The 18,373-nt window shown below is 56.2% G+C and overlaps 2 protein-coding genes across 2 annotated transcripts; both read left to right on the forward strand.

The window, feature by feature from the left end:
• Nucleotides 1–165: 165 nt before the first annotated feature.
• Nucleotides 166–2,691, forward strand: LOC4333368 (dolabradiene monooxygenase). The gene is made up of 2 exons (XM_015773148.3): nt 166–1,318; nt 1,813–2,691. The coding sequence occupies exons 1-2, from the start codon at nt 176–178 to the stop codon at nt 2,431–2,433; spliced, it is 1,764 nt and encodes a 587-aa protein (XP_015628634.3). The 5' UTR covers nt 166–175; the 3' UTR covers nt 2,434–2,691.
• A 6,838-nt stretch (nt 2,692–9,529) lies between these two features.
• On the forward strand, nt 9,530–10,285 carry LOC107280319 (uncharacterized). The gene has a single exon (XM_015774091.1). The coding sequence runs from the start codon at nt 9,530–9,532 to the stop codon at nt 10,283–10,285; it is 756 nt and encodes a 251-aa protein (XP_015629577.1).
• The last annotated feature ends 8,088 nt before the right edge of the window (nt 10,286–18,373 follow it).

The raw sequence follows: 18,373 nt of genomic DNA on the forward strand, positions 1-18,373 counted from the left end.
TAAGTCCACCACAATAAATCTTAGCCGATTAAACCACGGTCAACACTTCACAGCTCTGATTGTGAGTCTACGTAGACAAGTATGCAACTAGCACAAGTTAATTATTGGCAGTTTGCCATGAAGCGATGAACCGATCCGGATCAGAAATCCAGAGCAGCAAACAATAACGAAGATCATGTTATGGAGCCAAGCCCTCCCCGTGACATGGACACGTTACATGCTGCTTACAACGAGACGACGACAGCACAAGCAGATCAGATATTACATAAAAATAGCCACCACCGATCCATCCTCCAAATCTCGTGGCGGAAGACAAGCCAACCCAACCCGCACCTTCTCGCTGCTTCTACTACTCTTCCCGTGCTACGGTAGCGAAAGGAAAGAGACGCAAATGGAGATGACCCTGCCATTGCTCGGCGCCGCCGTCGTCCTCGCCGCGTTCCTCCTCTTCTTCCTCGTCAAGAACAACCGTTGCTGCTGGTCGCCGGCGGCAGAGAGGCGGCTGCGGTTGCCGCCGGGGCCGTGGCGGCTGCCGCTCGTCGGGAGCCTGCACCACGTCCTGCTGTCGCGCCACGGCGACCTGCCCCACCGGGCGCTGCGCGAGCTCGCCGGGAGGTACGGCGCGCTCATGCTGCTCCGGTTCGGCGCCGTGCCGACGCTCGTCGTGTCGTCGGCGGAGGCGGCCAGGGAGGTGCTCAAGACGCACGACGCGTGCTTCGCCAGCCGCCACATGACGCCCACGCTCGCCGTCTTCACCCGCGGCGGCCGGGACATCCTCTTCTCCCCCTACGGCGACCTGTGGCGCCAGCTCCGGAGGATCTGCGTGCTCGAGCTCTTCAGCGCGCGCCGCGTGCAGTCGCTGCGCCACGTCCGCGAGGACGAGGCGGCGCGCCTCGTCCGCGCCGTCGCCGAAGAGTGCGCCATAGGCGGCGGCGGCGGCGCTGTGGTCCCCATCGGCGACATGATGTCCCGCATGGTGAACGACTCCGTCGTGCGCTCCGCCATCGGGGGCCGGTGCGCGCGGCGCGACGAGTTCCTCCGCGAGCTCGAGGTCTCCGTCAGGCTCACCGGCGGGTTCAACCTGGCCGACCTGTACCCGTCGTCGTCGCTGGCGCGCTGGCTCAGCGGCGCGCTCCGGGAGACCGAGCAGTGCAACCGGAGAGTGCGCGCCATCATGGACGACATCATCCGCGAGCGCGCTGCAGGCAAGGACGACGGCGACGGCGAGGACGACCTCCTCGGCGTCCTGCTCAGGCTGCAGAAGAACGGCGGCGTGCAGTGTCCCCTCACCACCGACATGATCGCCACCGTCATCATGGTAATTAACCCCAATTAAGAAGCCGATTATTCCCTGATGCTTATTACAAAACATTTTTAAGATAAAAAGGTTTCGAACTCACCACACACTAAACTGAAATCACTAAATCATTCTGCATGTTCGCTTTCGCTACAGTTTAGAATTGAAAATGACCTCAAGGCTCCGTCCATGTAATATTTGGATATATACATAAAGTATTAAATATAGATAAAAAAACTAATTACACAGATTGCGTGTAAATTACGAGACGAATTTTTTAAACCTAATTGCGTCATAATTTGACAATATGGTGCTACAGTAAACATTTGCTACTGATGGATTAATTAGGCATAATAAATTTGTCTCGCAGCAGGCGGAATCTGTAATTTATTTTGTTATTAGTCTACGTTTAATATTTTAAATGAGTGTCCGTATATTCAATGTGACACGCCAAAACTTTTTACCCCTGGAACTAAACAGAGCCTTAGAAACTACAAATTGCTTATAAATCTCAGGAAATATTTTCGGCCGGGAGCGAGACAGCATCAACAACGCTTGAGTGGGCAATATCGGAGCTAGTGAGAAACCCAAAAGTCATGGATAAGGCCCAATCAGAGGTCAGGAAATTGTTCGAGGGACAAGACAATCTAACCGAGGACGACATGAGCAGGCTAAGCTACCTTCACCTGGTTATACGGGAAACACTTCGCCTACATGCGCCAGCACCATTCCTTCTACCTCGAGAATGCCGTGAGCAGTGCAACGTCATGGGCTACGACATAACCGAAGGAACTCGAGTGCTTGTAAATGCTTGGGCCATTGCAAGGGATACTAGGTATTGGGAGGATCCCGAGATTTTTAAACCAGAGAGATTCAACGCGAATCTCGTTGATTTCAAGGGTAATGATTTCGAGTATATCCCTTTTGGCTCCGGTAGGAGGGTGTGTCCTGGGATAACACTTGGGCTAACTAGTATGGAGCTTGTGCTTGCAAGTTTGCTTTACCACTTCGATTGGGAGCTCCCAGGTGGCAAGAGGTGTGAAGAGATTGATATGTCGGAGGCATTCGGGATCACGGTGCGCAGGAAATCGAAGCTTGTGTTGCACGCTACGCCACGTGTTCCGTGTTTGCATTAACAGTGGTTCGATGCTTTCGCACGTGTATAGACGATGCATGTTATATTTGCAGGATTGTATATTGAAATACTTAAGATTCTTATGATGGAGAAACTACTCCCATCTGGTCATAAAATGCTTCACTTTCATGTATTATCAAATGGACTAGTTTTAAGTTTCGAAGATATATATACAGTGTCCAAGATATGTGATGTCAGAATCACTTACATTGTATAAGGTATTAAATCAACAAATTTGCCTACATGGTATTGCAACAAATTTGCCTACATGGTATTACCTTTTTTCGCAAATGTATGTATGCCTGTATAAATTAGGAAAATGAATTAGACATCAATCGATCCGTAGGTTACCGGACAGTGCAAACTTTTAGTTCTCCCAAACACATACTCCAGTAAAAACTAGGTGGCCAACTTGGCCATGGTTCGTTCTTTGATCACCTTTCCAGTTTACTTTTCTCTGAACAGTTATGGCCGATGTTCTGTTTATTTAAATGTGTGGTATAGGTATGCAGCTCGATGCCATCTACATCGGCCAGCTGTCACTTTCTGATGTAGTACACCGAAACAGTGACATGCATATGCGTGGCTAGGAGAAAAGGGTGCTATAATATAGAGAAAATCCATTGGTTCTAAAATTTTAGCTAGCTAATCTTTTCCATGTTCCTAAATTTTGCTTACTTCCTTGTATACTTTTAAAATTTGTTTTTATCCCTTCCATGCCCCTCATGTAAATTGATCGTCTAATTTCTGATAATAAAATGCTTCACTTTCATGCATGTATTTTCAAATGGACTAGTTTTAAGTTTCGAAGATATATATACAGTATACAAGATATGTGATGTCAGTGTCACTTACATTGTAAGGTATTAAATCAACAAATGTGTCTATATGGCATTACCTTTTTCGCAAATATATGTATGCCTGTATAAATTAGGAAAATGAATTAGACATCAATCGATCCGTAGGTTCACCGGACAGTGCAAACTTTTAGTTATCCCAGATACATATACTCCAGTAAAAACTAGGTGGCCAACTTGGCCATGGTTCGTTCTTTGATCAGGCACCTTTCCAGTTTGCTTTCTCTATATCTGACGTTTTGTTTATTTAAATGTGTGGTATAGGTATGCAGCTCGATGCCATCGTTCGTACATCGGCCAGTAATCCCTTTCTGATGTAGTACACCGAAACAGTGACATGCATATGCATGGCCAGGAGAAAAGGGTGTTATAATATAGAGAAAGTTCATTGTATACTTCTAAAATTTTAACTAATCTCTTCTATATTCCTGAAATTCGCTTACTTCCTCGTATACTTCCAAAATTTGATTTTCATCCCTTAAATGACCCTCCTGTCAGTTGACCGTCTAATTTCTATAAAAATGATCATTTTATCCTTTGGATGAACGTAAAAAATTATAAATTATATAATTGAAAATGTAAAAGTTTGTCGCATGAGACTATTATTGTCGACGTTTGATGTCGCGATTCCGGTATTTGCATAGTATGGGGATCGTTGGGACTAGGATATATGCGAGACTGAGATAAAAGAGATGGGGACGAGGATTTTTATACAGGTTCGGGCCCCCGAATTGTCAGGTAATAACCCTACATCCTGTTGGCCGAAGCCGGTCGTTGCTCTTTTTCATCATAATCACAACAGTACAATATTTGGGGTAGCCTATCTAACTGTTGTCGATATGGCGGTCTGAAGGTCTGACTCGAAGTCGAGAATAGGGTAGTCTTCCTCCTCGAATCTGTGCCCGGCGAGATCAGAGATAGCACTTTCGTCTCTCCTGACAGTATCAAGAGACACCGTAGGGGACTAGCCATGCTTATCCCTGAAGTCGATATCCGGCGTCTTGTCTTGGCGTATGTTGGCTTGTATGTTGTGGCTTCTGTTGTTCCGTGTCTTCTATGGTGGGTGTCCCCTCTCCTCCTAGGGGGTCTTGTATTTATACCCATAGGTGTCCTCTTGTCCAAGTAGAACTAGGGAAACCAATATGGATACAATCCGAGTAGTCCTTGTCGTTTCAATGTTGTCGGTGATATGGGACCGGGGGTATGCGAAGTACGGGGGAGTTACCTCCCGATCCAGCCACGTGGTCCTATAGCCCGGCCCTCCCCCTCGCCTCGGAAGACGCAGAGGTAGCCAGGGGGCCTCGGGGTGCCACGTCACGCCCCTCGGGCCCGCGCGCTGCCTCGCCCCGAGGCCCTCGCCTAGCTGCCATGTGGCGAGGGGAGCGAGCGGGGAGGAGACTCAGACTGAACCACTATCAATGCGCGGCGCCCCAACCGTCCCTCACCGCATTTAATGCGGTAAGGGCGGACGTGCGGTGCGGCCCGATTGACCCACGTCAATCGGGCATGACCAGGCTGTGACCGGCCTGTCGCCGGTCACAGCCGATCGGACGGGCGGCTGTGCTCCCACGATTGCCCCTGTACCCGGCGGAGTGGGGGCAGGTATGCTGCGTCCCATCGAAGCATCATCCGGAGCTCCCTCCATGTGAGAAGGACCGCCATAAGTCTTCGTTCATTTAAGAAGGAATGACGGGGCTGTCCCCCGTGTCAGGCGGGGGGCGGCGCTGGGTCCCACTCAAGGATGGACGACTGCTTAGCTTCCGGGCGAAGATACGGATCGTGGTCCGGTCTAAGTAGCATGGGTCCCCCTCCCGTAAAAAAGGTAGGTAGAAGCCGTGCTTGTGGTATCCCCTTGAAATATAAAAGGAGGACCTTTGTCACGCCCAGAAATTCCCGAATAGAATTCCAAGCAGAATGTGCATTAAAATCCCCGTCCAGGACCAGCCGGGGTACACAAACGACAATGTTGACATTCAGATCCACGTCTTACAAACATCATAAAGTCTTACATAAATGCAGCGGAAGAAAAGAAAGACAACAGGAGCTAAGCCTTGACTAAACTGCAGCGGGAACACCACTCCACAGGCATCCTCGACGGCACGGACGAAGCCTACTCCTCAGAGAAACCTTCATCTGACCCGAACTCGAACTCTGGGGTTGGGAAAAGTAGAGCAAGACTGAGTACTACCCACTGTACTCAGCAAGTCATACCGGAATAGGGGTATGATGCAGGGAATTAACAAAGAAGAGCTGAAGTGGTTCATTTGCATAAAGCGAGCATTTATAAACAGAAATTGAAAGATTTAAACAGTTGTAATAATTAATTAATATTAATCATCCGCTGTCCAACGCTAACCCACGTTGCGACAGGCCCAACCATCCACCTAATCTATCCAAATTAAAAGATTACACTAAGGTGAGACTAATCACGGTGAATCTGGTTGACCGCCCATAACCGCGGGCACGGCTATTCGAATAGTTTTACTCTGATCAGAGGTGTACAACTGTACCCACAAGACACAGCCCCACGACACGTTTCCGTGCGCCGACATGTCACCACGACATACCGGAAAGAGGCCGTGACAGGACCATTCGCATAACCCCCTCTAACCAAGCACACCACACCTCAGGTTTCACCCCCACTCCTCGCAAGGCAGCGGGCAGTCCCCTCTCGTGCCTAGGTGAATCCGGAAGCCGCATAGGCCGTCGCAGGGCCCATCCAAACTCCATCACGCCCACCCTTGCCTGGATGCGTCGGCTAGAGGAAAGCTACACTACAAGCCCAGCCGTTGCCCACGCTGGCTTGTGGTAAGTACGTTAAGTTCTTCCAGGGCATCCCGCGAACCGGTCCTTAACTGCCATGGGTGCGACCAGCAAAACCATGCACCCACAGCCCACCATGTGATTCATTTTAATTAACCAACACCAGAGCGGTGGTACTAATCCAACATTATCATTAGAACCAACAGTCTAAACATTAATATGATTTTCCCCCATTGTGAACTAGTTGAACTAAGCATGGCTAAGCAATTCCTAGTCCAAACTCTAATCATGTTATAACCCCAAGCTAACAAAGGAGCATGATATCCAAGAAAGCATGGCTGTAACAATAGGTATCCATCCCATAGTAATATTATAAAACAATGCAATATTTGAAAGAAAACAATAGAGCATTTGCAATATAGGATCAACATGTTCAAGTGACAAGCATGACTTGCCTTGCTCTGCTGCTGGAGTAACCTCGGCGACTATCTCAAAGTACACCGGAGCGTCGGAGGAATCGGAATCTAGCGACATACAAAGCAAACATTGCAAACAGGCTATAAGACTACTGAAACAGGGAACAAAACCATTTTTAATGGATTCTACACATTTTTCTTGATTTACTGAGACTTGAATGGGCTTAAACGGAGCTCGGATGAATTAGATATGATTTTTAGAAGATTCTCTGTGTTTTTACTATTAAAGAAAAGCCTTAATCAATTTATTGCGCAATATATTCCAGGGCTGGCGTCAGCACCGGGGAAGCGGCGCCGACAAGCGGGGCCCGCATGTCAGCGGCGCACGGGTGGCCGGTCTACCGTGGACCGGGACCACGCGGGTGATCCACCGCCGGTCCACGGGATCGACGGCCCGGATCGGCCCGGGGCCGATCGGACGGTGCGGCGGCGACCAGGCTAGGCTCGGCTCGGCACAAAGCCGGCCGACCGGTCACGGCGACGACGCGCGCACGCGCACGCGCGTTGCCGACGACGGCAACCGCCGGCGGAGACGGCGGCGCAAGGCGCCGAAGGGCGGTGATGCTAAAGCGACGACTAACGGGCGGCGGCGCTAAAGCGGCGGCTAGGAGGGAGAGGGAGGGGAAAAGAGGGGAGGGGGGGTGCCTCACCGAGGGTGGCCGGCGCGGAGGAAGACGATGGCGAACGGCGACGGCAAGCCACGGGAGGACGACGTCGGCGGGCGGACGAGCTTCGGGGTGCCCTAAGGAAGGAGAAGAGAGGGATTAGAGAGAGGGAGATGGACCACGGCGACCGGAAACCATGGCCGAAGGCGGCGGTGGAGGTGGTGCTCACCCGAATGCGAGGGAACGAGGGCTCCGGCGACGAACCTCGACGGAGGAGGGGTGGACGGGGTGGATCTCGGCCACGCGAACCCGACGGCGGCGACGGCGCGGCCTGGCGGCGACCCTAACGGCGGCCGGAGTAGCGGAAAAGGCGGCAGCAAGGGGTTGCACGGCGCGGGAGCGATGGGAGGCTCGAGAGAGTGCGGCGAAATGGGAAAAAAGTGAGAGGGGACGACGGCGATGCTTAAATAGGGGGAGAGGGAACCGGACGTGGCCGGGAGAGGCGGGAATCGCCGGCCGACGTGGGGAGTGGGGGAGGAGAGAGAGGCGGGATTCGAAAATCGAATCCTGGCCATCTCGGGCGCGGGCGCGAGCGGGAGAGAGAGAGAGGAGTGGGCGCGGGAGACGCGGCGCACGCGCGGGCGTGGTCGACGTGGCCCGGAGGAGGCGGAGACGTGGGCGCGGCGGCGGTTGCGGGAGCGGCGGCGCGAGCGAGATCGGCGGGAGGTGGGGGAAGGACCCGACAGGTGGGCCCCACCTGTCGGCGACCCCGAGAGAGGAGGCGGCGGGGCGGCCTGGCTGGGCCTCGGCCTGCGGTCGGCCCAGCAGGGAGGGGGGAGGATGGAGGGAATGGGCTGGCGGCCCATTCGAAAAAAAGGAGGAAAAAGAGAGGAAAAAGAAAAGGAAAAAGGAAAAAGGAAAAAGGATTTTCCCTGGAATTAAAATATTGCTTGCTCAATTTTAATTGGTTAAAATTATTTCTAGAGCTCTGAAAATTCCACTAAAAATCCTGTTAATGAATTTCGACATGTAGAACTCAAGAAAAATTCCACATGTCAAATCCGATTATTATTTGCATTACTTTCTTAGGGTTTTCTCCTGATTTCACCTGCATTTTCTTGGGGTCGTTTTAAAAATTAAATCTTAGGCTTGGGAGGAGAACTTTGGGGTGTGACAACCTTGCCCACCGAGGAAGAGGGGGAGGCTCAGTAGGCCTGAACCCTAGGAGAAGAGGAGCGAGAGTGCTCTCCGGAGTTTAGGAACCTTTATAACACTCAACCATAAATCCCACACACAGGAGTAGGGTATTACGCTCGATAGCGGCCCGAACCTGTATAATCTTGGCACCCATGCCCGATTTGGAAGCACTCAGGGCGGATACATGATCTCGACAAGCGAGCCCTTTTCCCTGGCCGAACTCACAAAAGGGGGATCTCACGATCACCCGCTAGAGAGGATCACTCCTCGATAGCTGGCACGCCAGGTAGGGGGAAATCGCGCGCTTGAAAGAGAAGTCGTTTCCTTCTGCCCCAAGTTTCCCTCGGTCCTCGACGATCATGGTCGAGGTCTTGGAGGAAGAAGTGGTGGTGCACACCCCCACTCCCTCCGGGAGTGAGGACGCTAGCGGGAGCCGCGGCCCCCGTCACCGTCGCCGCAATTCTCTGACTCCACCCCATCGTGACCCCTCGCGGAGGGAGGATCCCACCCGGTCGAGTGGCTCGGCCCTCTCCCCGCCGCCGAGCGGGGGGAAGCCGCGTCGCGTCAGGGCGCGACGCCACCTGACATACGGCGACGCCGGCTCGTCCCGAGGCGCGCTTCAGGCGGCGGGAGCCCTTCTACGGCGTCCTCCCGTAAACTCGGAGCCGGAGACCCCCGTCCAGCAATGGTTGGATGACGTGGCCAACCTGGTCACCACTGCCCAGCAGCAGCTGGCTGCGGGTGGCCGGCCCGCCGCCACTGGTACGTCACGTACCCCCACCACCCTTTCCTCGTCGGCAAGGAGGAGGGCTCGTCGGTCAGCCATGACCTCGAGGCGGTCCACGGCCCCATCATCGTCGGGGGCCTCGGGAAGCTGGAGGCATCACGACGGCCTTTACGGGGAGCAGGACGCTCGGATCAACATCGAGCGACGCAGAGACGAGCGCCGTGCTGCCCGCATGAGAGAGGGTGCCTCTTCGTCCGGAGTGCCGCGTTCCTCCTCTCGAGGTGGCCCGCCCCCCACGTCCACCCCTGGTGGGACTGGTTGTAGGGCCTTCGTTGCGAGTCTCTAGATTGTCCGATGGCCCCCGAAGTTTTGCCCCAACCTCACGGAGAAGTATGATGGCAGCATCAATCCCTCTGAGTTCCTCCAAATTTACACCACGATCATCGTGGCGGCGGGAGGCGACGACCGGGTCATGGCGAATTACTTCCCCATGGCTCTTAAGGGTCAGGCGCGCGGCTGGCTGATGACTCAGCCCCCCGACTCCATCCACTCCTGGGAAGACCTGTGCCAGCAGTTCATCACGAACTTCCAGGGCACATATCCCCGCCCAGGAGAGGAGGCGGACCTGCATGCTGTGCAGCGGAAGGACGACGAGTCCCTCCGCTCGTACATACAGTGCTTCTGCCAGGTCCGCAATACTATTCTGTGCATTTCGGCCCACGAGGTCGTTTATGCGTTTTGGAACGGCGTGCGGCACAACCGCATGCTAGAGAAGATTGCCTCCAAGAAGCTCAAGACCACCGCCGAGCTCTTCGAGCTGGCGGACAAGGTGGCTTGGAAGGAGGAGGCGTGGGCCTGGAACTCCCCCGGCACCGGCGCGGTGGCTACGGCTGCCCCTGAGTCCATTCCCCGCTCTAAGCGGCGAGAGAGGAGGGGGGAAAGAAAGCCGGCCCGCTCCGACGACGTGGGCCACATCCGTGCGGCCGAAGGGCCCTCATGGGCCACGCGCAAGGAGAAAGCCGCCGACAACAAGCCATGCTCCACCACCCCCTCCGGCGAGGGTCGGTCGGCGGATAAGTGGTGCTCGGTGCACAACACCTATCGGCACAGCCTCGCCGACTGCCGCTCGGTTAAGAACTTGGCCGAGCGGTTCCGGAAGGCCGATGAGAAGAAGCGGCAGAGTCGATGGGAGGGCAAAGCCCCCGCGACCCCTGCTAATGACTGGTGAGGGGAGGCCAAGAAGAAGACCCCCGCCGATGATGGCGATGGTAGCAAGGATCTGGAATTCCAGATACATCAGGGAACTGTCGCCACTCTCGATGGGGGGGGGGGGGCTTGCGCTCACTCCTCCCGCCATGGTTTCAAGGCCATGAGGCGTGAGCTTCTGGCCACCGTCCCAACTCACGAGCCGGCACGGAAGGCGCACTGGTCGGAGGTGAAACTCACCTTCGACCAGAGCGACCATCCGACGGTGCTCGCTCGGGGAGGAAAGTTGGCCCTCGTGGTCTCCCCGACCATCCACAACGTCAAGATGAAGCGTGTCTTGGTCGACGGGGGGGCCAGCCTCAGCATCATCTCCCCGGCTGCCTTTGACGCGCTTAAAGCCCCGGGAATGAAGCTCCAGCCGTCACTGCCGATTATCAGCGTGACCCCGGGACACACGTGGCCTCTGGGTCACGTTGAGCTCTCGGTGACCTTTGGCGACTCCACCAACTTCCGCACCGAGCGGATCGACTTCGACGTGGTGGACCTCAATCTACCCTACAATGCGGTCCTGGGCAGGCCTGCGTTGGTGAAGTTCATGGCTGCCACCCACTACGCCTACCTCCAGATGAAGATGTCGGGCCCCAGCGTCCCCATCACCGTCTTTGGCGATGTCAAGGTCGTCCTGGCCTGCGCGGAGCAGCGCGTCGACAACTTGGCGGCAGCCACCGAGCCGCAGGCCCCGGAGGCATCCGCATCCCGTGCCTCCTAGAAGCGCCTCGCCTCGGTCGACGAAGTGCCCGTCAAGGAGATTCCCCTTGGCGATGATCCGTCCAAGACCGCCAAGATTGGCGGTACCTTGGAGGCAAAATAGGAAAGCGTGCTCGTCTCTTTCCTGCGGGCGAACTCCGACGTCTTCGCGTGGAAGCCGTCGGATATGCCCGGGGTCCCCAGGGAGGTGATTGAGCACCGCCTCGCCGTGCGGCCGGGTGCGTGACCCATCCGGCAGAAAGTACGGTGCCAAGCCCCGGAGCGACAAGCCTTCATCCGAGAGGAGGTGACGTGGCTCCTGGAGGCCGGTTTCATCCGAGAAGTCATCCACCCAGAGTGGCTGGCAAACCCGGTGGTCGTCCCGAAGGCCAACGGCAAGCTCCGGATGTGCATCGACTACACGAACCTCAACAAGGCATGCCCTAAGGATCCCTTCCCTTTACCACGCATAGATCAGATAGTCGACTCCACTGCGGGGTGCGACCTTTTGTCTTTCTTAGATGCCTACTCCGGGTATCACCAGATCCGCATGGCTAGGGAAGATGAGGAAAAAACTGCTTTCATTACTCATGTATGCACCTTTTGTTATACAACTATGCCTTTTGGTCTCAAGAACGCATGTCCTACTTTTCGGCGCATGACTCGCATTACTTTGAGTAATCAAATAGGGCACAATGTAGAGGCATACGTCGATGACCTAGTGGTAAAGACGCGCCACCAGGATACATTGTTACAGGACTTGGCCGAGACTTTCGACAGCCTTAGGTCCACGCGCAATAGAGAAAATATGCACAATATGCGCCTTAGGTCCACCAGCAAACTCCTCGGCTTTCTAATCTCCTCCCGAGGCATAGAAGCTAACCCCAAGAAAATACGCGCAATAGAGAGGATGCGCCCCCCCAGCAAGCTTAGGGATGTGCAGTGCGTCACGGGATGCATGGCCGCCCTAAGTCGATTCATATCGAGGCTGGGAGAGAGGGCGCTGCCCCTATTCAAGCTCCTCAAACGCCCTGGGCCATTTGTATGGATGAAGGAAGCGGAGTTGCCTAACCCCTGGAATATCGAACACCTCCGCCGTTTCTATCCATAGGGTCGTGCATTTTTTGCTTTCTTGGAGCTCGGACCTACCCCCGCACATCCCTCGGCCTGTGCGGGCTTGGACGGGGGATGCCACCTGTTAAATTTGTTGTATCTAGTCCTTTCCTCAGTAATAAATTTTCCTGCTTAAGCGGAAGCCGTTGCCGCCCTTTCTTACTCCTTCCTATGGCTCGTCCTGGCTCAAAGGACGATTCGCACTTACTCCGGACCCCAAGTGGCGTTGGGTGACCTAAAAACCACCGAAAGGGAGCCTGAACGCAGGCCGCACCCCAGACTGCGCCGAACCCTGGGGGCTCGGAAGGGCCTGCACATGGCCATCCCCGACCCCCGGTCGTCGTAGCCTCAGTCTGGTCAGTCCCGCTGGGCAGCTCCCCTGGGGTGACGGTCTCGCCCCTCGCCACCTAGGTGCCTCGGGCCAAGCGCGAACTCCCCTTTTTTACCGGAACGAGCCCAAGGAAGGGGGGACAAAGGGGGTAGGAACGGGAACTTGGTCGCAAGAAAATCAATTAAATACGTTCGCCTTGGTTTTTTCTTCTTCCCTTGCAGCAGACATTCAAAGGAGAAAGCAAGAACGTAAAGGTGCGAAGGGGAAGCTTTATTTACAACCAAGATGGCACGATGGCCTAATGTTTGAAGCATTCGCTGCAAGCACATAACAAAATAAAGGAAGAAAGGCGGGGGCGGTTACGGAGTGCTCGAGCCCCCGAGTCTGGCGCCGCTGACCACCTCGTCCCAGTCCTCGTCACCATCACTGCCACCGCCGCCCTCGCTCCCGCTCTCCTCGTCCGAGGCAGCCGCCTCAAGGACCCGACGGGCGTCCTCGACCCTCTTCGCCAGATCTTCGGCGTGGGCCTCGTACTGCAGGCGGATGTCGCCCAGCGCCTCATATAGGGCGCTTGAGGCGATGAGCGCCGCCTGCCGCTCCTCCTCCGTCTCCCGCATGACCGAGTCCAGCGTCTCCTCGCGTGTCTAGATCTTCGTCAATTGGGCTTGGCGCATTTTGCGCCCCACCACCACCATGTCGTCCACGGCGCGGCGCCCCTCGTCAACCCGCGCGCGGTCTGCCGTGAGCTGTGCCTACTCTGTCTCCAAGGTCGCCCGCTCGTCCGCCATGGCTTGAACTTGGGCGTTGAGCCCCTCCCGTACGGTGGAATCGGCGGCGGCGAGCACCTGCAGGAGTGGCTCCATGCTCGCGGGAGTCGGGGAAGAAAAGGTCGCGGTCCGCCCCCGGGACGACAGAGTGCTGTTGGACCCCCCGCGAGACTGGGGGCTGCTCTCGGCCCCCCTTCCGCGTGGCCAGCCCCGAGGGCGCCCCAGATGCAGAGAGGAACGGTTGCCGCCGTCGTCCCTTGCCTCGGTCCCCCGGGCAGACTCGGCCTCGGCCTTGGGTTCGGGCCCGCCCCCAGCCTCTGTCTACGGGTCGCGCCCCGCCTCGACCCCCGGGGCGCGTTCCACCTCAGCCTCCAGGCCGCGGCCCGCCTCGGCCTCCGCCCCCGAGTGGCGCCCCGAGTGGGTTGCGCCCTCGGGGTCGCCCCCGGAGGGGGCGCCGCTGTCGCTGTCGCCCACGGCGGGTTACGCCTCGGCTGTGGTGGACTCGGAGCCAAACCCGGCGTGCGGCCCGCGGGCCCCGCCGAGAGACCGCGAAGACTCTGCAGCGCCGGATCGGCCAAGTCCCGGCCGCTCTGGTTGCTCGAACTTTGACCCCTGCGAGGGATCGGACGCCGAGACCCCCTGGGAGGAATCCCGCTACAGAAGAATCCCGATCACGTTAAGAAGGAACAAGAAGCCAAGATGGATGGAGAGCACTGGGTCAGGCGTTGGCGATCGTACCTACGAGGGGGGCATCTGAAGGTCCACTTCAGGGGCTCGATGAAGCTCCCCCGGCATGGCTCCGTCTGCCCTATCTTCCGGAGCCGCTTCTTCTTCCGTCCTGCCTCGGACGCGGCGGGGCATTTGTGGCCCGCCGGTGGTTGGCCCGCTATTCGCTCGGCGCCCCCTCCGCGCGGGGGAGAGGGCGGCCGAGATTCGGACATCTTTCGCTTCCCTTTCGGGTCGCCGGCCGAGTCTCCCCCGGGCCCATGGCTTGAACCGGGCGGCCTGGAGCCGCCGCCCCCGCTGGAGCCACCGGTCCGACTGCCGCCCGCGGTCGCGCCGCTACTACCCGCGCCGTCGCCACCGCCGCCACCAGCGGTGCCCCAGCAGGACCAACCCCTGCCAGCACCGACGACCGACATCACAACCAGAATACTCTCCCGGTCGCGGTCGCTGCAGAGGGAGAGGATCCCGTCGGGAATCAGCGTTTGCTCGACGGTGTCCAGGGCCAGCACCCGCCGAACCACCGTCTTCGCGTCCTCCTCGCCCCAATCCCAGCGCTTGCCCACGTGGGTGCGCATGGGATCGTTGTGCCTGGTGTATTCCCACGCGCTGCGGGACCGCTCCTGGAGAGGCGCGATGTGACGGCGGAAGTAGTCGCCAAACACCATCGACGCCGTTAAGCCCTGGCTCCGCAGGCCCCTGAGGCGATCCCGCACTGCGTCATACTCCTCGCCCAGCTCCGAAACCGCCAACCACGCGGCGGATCGTTCGGGAGGGCTGACGGGGAGCCGAAGTCGCGGACGATCCGGCAGCGCGGTGTAGAACCAATCCTTCTTCCAATCCTCCCACTTCCTGCGGAGGTGACTCTCAATGTACTGCCCCGCCACGCCTGGCCGGGGCTGGAAGTAGCATCCTCCCACCACTGCGCCTTGCAGCAGCTGTGGAACGAAGGACTAGAACAGCCGCATCGTCGGCCGCGCCCTGACGAACATCTCGCACAAGTGCGCGAAGATGGCCAGGGTCATCACGACGTTGGGTGCGAGATGCAAGGCATGAATTTTGTAGAAATCCAAGACCTCATGGAAGAACCTGGAAAATGGCAGGATCAACCCCACCATGGCGAAGGACAGGAGGTGCACGGATCGCTCTAGTACCGCGGCCGCGGCCGAGACTCCCCTACCATCACGACGGCGTCCTCCGCCATGATCTTGCAGATGAGGCTAAGGTGCCTCTCCACCGTGATGCGCGACGCCGGGAGCACCGCGTCCCCAGCGTCTTGGGCCATGATGGCCGGCAGGAAGCGGCGAGGAGTTTGGCGTACGGAACAGGATGGAGGGAGAGAAGCGCTAGGGCTTGAGGAGCGAGTATGCGGGTGTGCAGTCGGCAAGAGAAAGGAGACGAACTCTCCGCCTTCCTTCCCTTTTATCCCCGCCTCGCTCGCACTCGCCTCCTCGTTTCATGCCCCTGGGGTTGCCCCCTCGATTCCTGCGTCTACAGTTGCCTCCTCGATTCTCGCATCCACTCATCACGTCGCCCCACTAAACCCGCGCCCCGCAGTTAGTGCGCCTGTCAGTGGTACACTCGGCGTGGGACGTGCGATGTTCACGGGCGTGGCTAGGCGGGCCCGCCGTCGGTCCCATCGCGTGCCTAGCAGGCGGGGGAGTCGAGGCGGCGTTGGATGACGATTATGAGTGTGGTCTAGTAGACCCCTTGACTTTCGCGCCCTAAGTGCCCCCGTGAACGGCGCGGTTAGTGGCGGTCAAATCGCCGTTATGGCTGATGCGCTAGCCTGGCCACCCGGCGGCGACCGTCTGGATTCCCCGCCGGGCCCACACCCACGGCACAGGAAGTCGTGAGGCGCCACGTCAGACCGCCCTCAGGGGGCCGATGTCCGACGCGGTGCCGGGGGCTACTGTCGGTGATATGGGCCCGGCGGTATGCGAAGTACGGGGGAGTTACCTCCCGATCCAGCCACGTGGCCCTACAGCCTGGCCCTCCCCCCGCGCCTCAGAAGACGCAGAGGCAGCCAGGGGGCCTCAGGGTGCCACGTCACGCCCTTCGGGCCCTCGCGCTGCCTCGCCCCGAGGCCCTCGCCTAGCTGCCATGTGGCGAGGGGAGCGAGCGGGGAGGAGACTCAGACTGAACCACTATCAATGCGCGGCGCCCCAACCATCCCTCACCGCATTTAATGCGGTAAGGGCGGACGTGCGGTGCGGCCCGATTGACCCACGTCAATCGGGCATGACCAGGCTATGACTGGCCTGTCGCCGGTCACAGCCGATCGAACGGGCGGCCGTGCCCCCACGATCGCCCCTGTACCCGGCGGAGTGGGGGCAGGTATGCTGTGTCCCATCGAAGCATCATCCGGAGCGCCTTGTCAAGACGGTGTAAAGGGACAGGAGGACTGGTTTCAACGCTAGGTGTCTTCGTGGTAAGGGATCTCTGGGTAAAACACTTGGTGATATTATGTACCTGATATCAACTTTGTTGTAGTAGAGGTAGTGGGAGAATCGCTACACCTCTAGTCGAGGACCAGGTAGTAGTCGTAACTCGACCACTTGAAGTAAAAATAGTGGGAGAATCACTACACCGCTGGTCGAGGACCAGGTAGTAGTCGTAACTCGACCACTTAAAGTGGAAATAGTGGGAGAATCGCTACACCGCTGGTCGAGAACCAGGTGTAGTCTAAACTCGACCACTAGAAGTAAAGTTAGTGGGAGAACCGCTACACCGCTGGTCGAGGACCAGGTAGTAGTCTAAACTCGATCACTAGAAGTAAAGGTAGTGGGAGAACCGCTACACCGCTGGTGGTCGAGAACCAGGTGTAGTCTAAACTCGACCACTAGAAGTAAAGGTAGTGGGAGAACCGCTACACCGCTGGTTGAGAACCGGGTGTAGTCTAAACTCGACCACTAGAAGTAAAGGTAGTGGGAGAATCGCTACACCGCTGGTCGAGAACCAGGCGTAGTCTAAACTCGACCACTAGAAGTAAAGGTAGTGGGAGAACCGCTACACCGCTGGTCGAGGACCAGGTAGTAGTCGTAACTCGACCACTTAAAGTGGAAATAGTGGGAGAATCATTACACTGCTGGTCGAGGACCAGGTAGTAGTCGTAACTCGACCACTTAAATTGGAAATAGTGGGAGAATTGTTATACCGCTGGTCGAGGACCAGGTAGTAGTCATAACTCAACCACTAGAAGTGTGGCGAGAGAGATCACTACGTCCTACTGGTTTGAGAACCAAGAGTAGGAATCTCTCAATCACCTATAGGGGCGCTAAAGTTGGTTTATTACATGTGCATATCATGTGGCCAGCATGACTCACATACCTAACTTATAGCATATCCGGATGTCCGCTCGCAATCATGTCGGGTGATCAAGCCAACGACGTTCGCGAGGAATTATCCGTTAACAACCTTTTCTCGAGTAGTCCAGCCATGGCCGGTGCAATGAGATAGGTCGTCGGTCTTCGTTGGCAAGTTGGGCGCGACGACTCTGCATTTGTCGAGATCGTTCTCGATAATGGGGTGTACTCGACCATAACCTATTCGAGTGCTCAATTGTTCCTTAGTAGATACATGCCGGATGTATCTACGAAATTAGTAAATTAATTTAGAAAATCAATTTACTAAATACCTCTGTCAGCGATGCTAAACCGTATTGAATTTGCATACACCGAGGTCAGCATGCACATGTATCCCATGCATGTACGTGAACATATTCAGCTAACAAGGCCTTTAGTTCTTGTACTGTATCGTGGGTCCTAGTGCATGCTGATGTTGGCGCCATGTACTGTAGTCCAAAGCGATCTCGGCAAGGCAGCAAGGGCGATGTATTGTGATTTTCCGTCCGTTTGGCAAATCACGAGTCCGAGAAGGAGTTTAATCAAAGCATATATCTGCTCTGGGTTAGCCTCACAGTAATCGGACTCTGTTGGTTATAACATGACGAAAAGTTTGGCGTCGACATCCATCGCGGCGGCGGGGTTGGTCAATTTATGGCGAAGCACCACGACTGACAACCTTAAAATCGACGTGATCCGCAGCGGTGACGTTTTGAAGCTTGGTCGATCTCGCCAGATCGAATAGTTGATGACGATGATTCCGATCTCGTCGAGATACGTACTCCGGTCGAGTTAGATCTCCTCACAGCCGAAGTCGTCGAGTAGCTTGTTGTTGAAGAATCCATCTCTTAAACCCATCTCGTCGAAACCTTGAAGCACGAAAAAATCCACTACCTAGCGCGCCACTGTCGACGTTTGATGTCGCGATTCCGGTATTTGCACAGTATGGAAATACGCGAGACTAAGGTAAAAGAGACAGAGATGAGGATTTTTATACAGGTTTGGGCCCCTGAATTGTCAGGTAATAACCCTACATCCTGTTGGCCGAAGCCGGTCATTGCTCTTATTCATCATAATCACACCAG

The sequence above is a fragment of the Oryza sativa genome, chromosome 3, assembly GCF_034140825.1.
Source record: "Oryza sativa Japonica Group chromosome 3, ASM3414082v1".
NCBI lineage: Eukaryota > Viridiplantae > Streptophyta > Magnoliopsida > Poales > Poaceae > Oryza > Oryza sativa.